This window comes from Cyrtonyx montezumae, unplaced genomic scaffold (assembly GCF_038088225.1).
Source record: "Cyrtonyx montezumae isolate F1298 unplaced genomic scaffold, pur_monq_1.0 scaffold_11, whole genome shotgun sequence".
In the NCBI taxonomy this organism is placed as follows: domain Eukaryota; kingdom Metazoa; phylum Chordata; class Aves; order Galliformes; family Odontophoridae; genus Cyrtonyx; species Cyrtonyx montezumae.
The window spans coordinates 4,203,455-4,210,922 of NW_027071837.1; the positions used below are offsets into that span (position 1 = coordinate 4,203,455).

At 44.1% G+C, this 7,468-nt stretch overlaps 1 protein-coding gene across 2 annotated transcripts in view; it reads right to left on the reverse strand.

Moving 5' to 3' along the window:
* The window catches only part of ARHGEF6 (Rac/Cdc42 guanine nucleotide exchange factor 6), a 30,530-nt gene extending 27,109 nt beyond the window's left edge, over positions 1-3,421 (reverse strand). For both annotated transcript variants that reach the window (XM_065729454.1, XM_065729453.1), the window contains exons 1-2: positions 3,174-3,421; positions 2,096-2,179 (exon numbers count right to left, since the gene is read on the reverse strand). In XM_065729454.1, the coding sequence (XP_065585526.1) occupies positions 2,096-2,179; positions 3,174-3,338 (249 nt within the window). In that variant the 5' untranslated portion in view covers positions 3,339-3,421. The remainder of the gene's footprint in view (positions 1-2,095; positions 2,180-3,173) is intronic.
* Positions 3,422-7,468: the final 4,047 nt, after the last annotated feature.

The following is a 7,468-nucleotide window of genomic DNA, read 5'->3' on the forward strand; positions in this document are numbered from 1 at the left end:
AGAACACTGCTGCTGAATGAAGATTACTGTCCTGTGCTTCTCCAGCAGCAAGCAATACTCAGCTACTCAGCTGCTGTCTCTATATGCACAGTGGCATCAACAGCAAAAGCAAAGATGAATCATTCCCATTTACACCCACAAGAAGATGCTGGGCTGGGAGCTTTCACCCCATTTCACCTTTCCCTTTCCCCCAGGCTCCATCTGGCCCTGGGACAGAATCTCCTGCCCTCAGCCTGCTGGCACTTGGCCATGCCTTGGCAGAAGTCACTTTTGTGTCCTTTCCCTTCCACGGAGTGCCATTGTGTTTCACCATTCCTGTAAAACTGCAGACAGTGCTGCCCACCTTCTTGTGCCTTCCTTCCATTCCCTAAGATTGAGTTACCAGGACAACAAGGACTGGTGGGAGGACAGCACGAGTACAGAGCTGTGCAGGAATAACCCCTCCGCATGTCCCCACTGCCTTCCAAACAGCAGCTGGACAGAGGTGTGTGACACAAGGGAGAACCAGATCAGATCCAATGCCAGGCCATTTCTCACTCTGGGTACAAGAGCTCTCTGGCACTGTAATACAGATATTACTTCTTTTGAAAATTTTGAGTTCAAATTCGAATTCAAGATCAAGAGGACTGAGCTTTTAAATCCAGCTCCTGAGGTCTTGCAGCCTCCAGGATGGGCAGCTGTATCAGCCCTACCAAAGCTGCTCAGAATATTTCTAAGACTGAGCGGGTAATCAATCAGAAAAAGAAGAAAGAAAAAACAAACAAACAAACAAAAACAACTTAGAAATCTTTTCTTAAATTAAGCCAAGGAATAAAAGGGGGGAGCAGAGCAATCCCCAGAGCTGGATGGTTCTGTGCTGCCAATCCCTCCTGTCTGAAAACCACAAAGTGACTCAATATTACAAACTGGCTTAAATATGAGATGCTGAAGCACAGCAGTCGAGGACTGCTTGTATCTCATCTTTTAGATGTTTAAGACTTCTATTTTTTATAGATACTTTCCAGCACAACCGTTATGATTAGTTTTTAAATAGAAAAATAATCTCTCTGAAGAGCCAAGATCACATGGTGAAGCACCAGCGGACTGGCACACCGATTTCTGAGCGATGGGCCCTTGGTGCTTCTATATATATCTGCTATCACACTTGTCTGCTGCAAAAGGCTTTCAGAATTGGATGGCTGGGAAACAACAGGCCAGTGAAACAGCTCTGCAACGAGCAAATCATCATGCTGGTTAGATACAGAGATCTAATGAGAAGAGAGGCTCTCCTGTCGCTTGGACTTTCAAAGGAGGACAGAGCAGAGTTACCGTGGGCCGGACTTTATCTCATTGTGGCGTATGAATGTTTCAAATAATGCCCAAGGATGCTGCTCCCTGCTCCTGGCAGAGTCTTTCTTCAGCATATATATTTGTGTCCCAAGGTTAGCATGTTTAACGGGGCACTGACAGCTCTTACTTACAGGTTTCTTGTTTACTGTAGGAATATACAAGATAGCAAGATAGAAAAGTCTCTAAAACACATCTTAGGCCCATATGCATTTAGTAAAAAATACAATGGCAAAATGAGCTGAACTCATTTTGATCTGATCCACTGAGATTCTGACCTTGCAAATACAAACCCTGCTTGGCATGAGAACCTGCAGGTACATGGGGTCAGGAACAGCATTTATCTTCATTCAAGTTATTTGCATGTATGGGGATTGATTTGATCTTATGTCTTCAGCAGAATCTCATGCAACAAGGGGGTGAAAGAAGCTGCTGTATTATTTCCCCTTTATCATAAAGCAAAGCTAAAAACTGCAGTAATGGACAAAAAGATGTAAACAGGTCCTCACCACCCAACAGTTCAGACAGAACACGTTACTGCTGCACACATTTCCACCTGGGCATTCAGATTCCTCCAAGACATGGAGGAACCTGTCAGCTCACAGCCCACGTGCCCCATTTCCACTGCATTACCTGTCCTCCTATTTATGTTATTAACACAGAAGATGAGGATTGACTACTGATTTTGCCCCTCTAGTATTTGGCTTCCATATACTTATTAAACGAACATGATACCCCAACATGATGTAAATAATAAAAGGTGACTTACCTCCACTTTAAGATGTGCACAGCCCCTCAAGAACTCTTGAATATTACCGATGCAATCAGCTTCATTTTTAGGCTCCAGACAATACTACAGAACAAAATGCACGGAGATGGTAGCGTTACCTCCCTTACAGCCTTGTCAGAAGGCCTGCATGAATATTGACATGTGTGCTTTGTGCTGAATTAGGGAAGCTGCTGGAGGGGGTGGTGGGGGTGGCAGGCAAGCTGTCGAACCAGGAAGAAAGAGCCACTGGAGGAAGTGATGCATGAGTCGAAATGGTCGGCATCTTGTTTTGAATGTCAACATATGACAATGCCCCAAACAGCAGTGGGAACTGATTACTTTTAAGAACACAGAGTCCCAAACCACCATATATAAGTAAAAAGAGCTAGCAAGAGTCCTTTCTTGCAGAATAAATGAAAGGCTGCTGTCTTACAGAGAACATTTCAATTTATTTTAGTTCAGTAGCTTCTCTGTGCTGCCATTTCCCGTATCTCAGGCTCTTTTTTTTTTCACCTGCAGTTACCTTGCACATTGTTGGACCATCTGAACATACACCTTAGGACACTGCGACAGGAGGCACTGACATCAGTTCCAGTGGGTTTGCAGGGTGTGCAAACAGCTCAAACACCACATGGATGTAAGGTCTATGCTCCCAACCTAGCCCTGTTCTCACTGTACTTCCTGACTGGCAAAGTATTTTCCAGTCGGGTCTGAATGCATATATTCACACGGCTGAAATCTGTGGTATTTATGTAAATATAAACTGCATAGCTTACTCAAAACCAGGCATTTCCAACTCTGGTAGGCCCAGTATTTCCTGCCACCCCATGGACATGTGTTACCTGAGCCAACTGCAGCCTTCAGCGGTCGTTTTTCAGGATGTCAAGAGAAAAAAAAAACAACAACCCAACAAACTAAATCTAAGCTGCATTTTGCCCTCAGCTAGAACTAGCAACGTTTATGTTAATCACAAGTGCTTATGCAGCTGACCAAAGAGAAGCATATCTCAGAACGACCCGCCGTGCTACTGAGCAGGGTTCCGGTTTCGGGCCAGCAAAACACATCTTAGAGCCGTTACCTTTTCTGCAGATCCCGGAAAGAGCCGACGGATGAGTTTGCAGAGCACAGTTCCATCCTTCAGAGAAGCTTTCAGGAACTCCTCTGGATCATCGATGGTTTTCTTAGGGGAGTTCAGAACTCCTAAAGAAATGAGCCACGTTACCACTTGCTCTTCAGGATTCATCGCTGTACTTCAGCGCGCTGCGCGGTTCCGTGCTGCAGCTCGCGCTAAGCCACATCCGTGATTACATCTTCCTGCCTCTTTTGCTGGCTGCATGGCCCAAATGTGAAACTGGTTTTTTTTTTTGTCTCAGCACAAATACTCACCAGAGCTTGGAAACCAGATCTACCGTTACCCTAACCTAAGAAATCCTTTATACAGAATGGATTCTAGTGGGCTAGGTTGAAGAGATCCAAGTGAACGCAGATCTGCTACTACACAACTGCAGATAACTGAAAATAGTACTCTATATGGGTACTTACAGCCCATCAGAAAGATGCTACGTTCTGTCAGATGCCATGCCGTTACGTGGTTTCATCCTAATCACAGAACTGTAGGGGTTGGAAGGGACCTCCAGAGATCATGGAGTCCAACCCCATGCCAAAGCAGCTCCCAGCCCAGGTTGCACAGCTCAGTGTCCAGGTGGGTCTTGAATATCTCCAGAGAAGGAGATGCACCACTTCTCTGTGCAGCTCCAGTGCTCCATCACTGCACTGTGAAGAAGTTTCCACTCACATCAGTGCAGAACTTCCTTTGCTTCAGTTTGTGGCCATTTCCCCTCATCCTATCACCACACACTGCTGAGAAGAGTCCAGCCTCATCCCTTTGCCTCCTGCTCCTTAGACACTGACAGACGTGGATCAGATCCCCTCTGAGTTTTCTTTTGTCCAGGCTGCACAGCCCCAGCTCTCAGCCTTTCCTCATAAGGGAGGTGTTCCATGCCCTTTATCATCTCTGTTGCCCCCCGCTGGACTCCCCAGGAGATCCCTGTCTGTTCTGTACTGGGGAGCCCAGAACTGGGCACAGTACTCCAGGTGAGGCCTCACAGGGCAGAGTACAGCTATTGCCTGAAGTAGCTAATGTAAATTCAGCCTTGAAAATGGGTTTGTGTCAGTCACTTTCCAGGCTGGCATTTCTGACCTCTAGCAGGATGTGCAAAAGCTGCTAACACAAAGCAGGAGTCAGTGTGAATGGCGTAGCAGCCTGAAGCTGGAGCACAGATCTCACTGCCATCTGGTAACACGCATCCACAGCAACCCGTACGTGTGCAAAATGTTTCCAATTTATGACTAATTGTAAGACTCTTCAAGGTTTTTCACTACCACCACCCCCCCCCCCCCCCAGTTCTCATGAGCACCACCGTTTGTAGGAATGAGTACTGGCAGTTCCATGTTCACAGCTCAGCTTTTCTTTTCCCATACGCTCACCATCCCCTGGGGTCAGTGTGCACACCTGCTAACAACCTATGCAAACACTTCAGTCATCTAGTCACAGTGCAACAGCTTCCAACCAAAGCACAAACATGTCAGTAGAGGAAAAACTATGCACTTGCTTCACTGGTTGGTGTTACAATAGGTCACAGACTGCCTCCTCCGTAACTACAGGCTCTGAAGGTACACCCACCAAGCAAGGAATGGTTTGTTGCCTGGCCTCTGGAAAAGATGACTTAGGAAATCAAACTGCCAGCCACCTCTTGCAGTCCACCTCCACCCACCATTCACCAATAAGCTTTGATTTGTAGCCTGGTTTTCATCAGTCATGACTACATTACAGAATAGGTCTAAAAAACAAATGGAAGGAGGGATACACACCCAGCAATCAGTAACAGCAGGAAGACCACTGCTCAGACACCCAGAGAACATTCTGGAGTGACTGCTCACGAGTCACTTTCATGCAGCCAGCTTGTTTGTTTCAGGAAGCACCCAATGCAAATGGGACTGGCTCCCTGCTCCTGCATGAACTACCAATGCTCTACGCTTCAACTGCTGACCTCCAGAGATGACAGAGGCAGAATGCACGGGGATGTACCACTGATGTAAATCACATACTGTTCTGGGCTCCTGGGTAGCTTTCTTCATCTGGCAGCTCATCCACTGGCATGACATTTCAGCTATAAATGTTTTCACCTAGAAGTACTCCAACTGCAAGCTGAAAATGGACTGTTTTATCAGAGGATGAAGCACAATACACTCTGACACCACTCTTACCAAAAAACCATCACCACCTAAAACTGGTCAGCAATCATTTCCACCATGAAAGTGTGGCTGAATAGAAGAATTTATTTGAAACGATCATTTGATTTAAAACTTATTTATTAACGCTGGAAAATAGTGCATTTATCCATTTCCTACTTGAAAGGCAATTTACCCACAGAATCTGCAATCTTTAGCTGAAGTTTAAAGTGATACTCTTAAGCCAAAAACCCAGACGCAGTTTATAGAAAGGGCACACGTGCTGCTTCTTCATTAGCTACTCACTGGAAAACCAAAAGCTGTTTAAGGAAGTTTATGTCTACTGTAGAAACAGTAGAAATTCTATCAGCCTTAACTAAGCAGCTCTGTCAATCTGGTTAGTTTTCTGTATCCAACACTCACATCTGAGCATTATCTTGTGTACACTGGCACATCAACGTGGGTTAAAAATGCAGAAAGGATCTCTCCATTCTATGGAATTATACACCTGTTGAGAGCTGCACAACTGGCATTGACTCCCTAAGAACCTCGTACACATGAACACCAACCACTCTGGTGTCTTACTCCTGACAGTGTCTCAGTACATCAACACTTCCTTCCTCCTATCCGGAATGCTTGGACAATTATGAAATTGCTCAAGTAAGAATACTTTAAAAATTCCTGATGGTTTCTTGGTGAGGAAGAACTTGGAGCTATTTAGTCCTCTGCATTTCAGAAGACTGTAACTCACTTTCCTATAACTGGCTCTTCTTTCAGGACAGAGGAAAAACAGTGCATGTAAAGAGTAATCCTGAGTATGTTTCTGCTGCAGAATTTACTGCTGCATGCATACTGCATAAAAATATAACTCCTGGCTCTTGGAAGACAGCAGACAACTGATTTTAATCGAAGAAAGATTAGAAAGGCTACTTCCCAAGTCAATTCCTTAAATTGTAACACAACCCTCTGAAACAAATACTGGGTGACAGCACACTCAGAAGACAACTTTTGTCAGCTGCATTTTGTTGTTCTTCAATTTTCCCATGAGCATCCACTGCTGCACTGTCTTCTTCTAGTCTGAAAGATAAGAAATTCAACTCAGTATGCTCTCAAAAAGCAAGAAAACAAAATCACATCACCAAGCCGTTGCTGCATACACAGTGAATATGCTTTGGTTACTTTCAAATTGTTCTAAGAGTAAAAAATACATCAGCAGCTGTATCTTTATTAATTCCAACGTGGTCAAATAAGCACCTGTAAGTGACAAAACAAATCTAGTAAAGTGATAAAGAAGGCCTTAATTTCAAAGAGAAACGTTTTCACTAGCCAGGAGGAATTAATTTCTCACTTCCCAGAGAAGAGATACAGAGAATTACCACAAACACTGCGTGTACCAAAACCACTGACAACATTTTGACACAATCTGCATGATGATTTGGTAAAAACTTTTAAAGTCACTTAGGATGCTGCATATTAAAGATAGCAAGCCACCTATTTGTTAGCAAAACTCATGGTATGGAGCAGCCTCAAAGTTTAAAAACTGATGCCTACTTATATTTTTGCAGGTGGAGAAAGAGTTTCCTTTTCAGACTTCTTCCCTGACTCCAGCTCAGTGCCCTATTACTGCCATCAGTGATTTTTTAGCAAAAAAAGGCACCCAATACCTCAATGTCATTTCCAGTAGGATTTGCAATACAAATACTTGAACAGTCACATTGAAGAGCACCACAAAGGTGAGGTTTATGCTTGTTGAAGTTTTATGAACAGCAACAGCAAAACTGAAGGCCAGTTGGCAGCTTTTCTTTTATTTCAGTATGTACTTTATCCAGTTCTGAACAGAAACTACACATACACTTCTGTAATTCACAGAACCATCTAGGCTGGAGAAGACCTTCAAGATCAGAGTCCAAAAATAAACCTCGTCTATTGGGTCCTGTCGCTGTATCACGTCCCTTAATGATCTGAAATAAAATCCAGTACCCTGAGATGAAGGAGGAATTTATCAGGAGTATGTAGTAAGTATTAATGGTATATTCTGACAAAAGCACTGCACAAAGAAAGGACTATGAGCAAACTGAGATGATAATATCACACAGTATGCAGCAGAACCTATCCTTCACACGAGACAGATGTTACCTACAA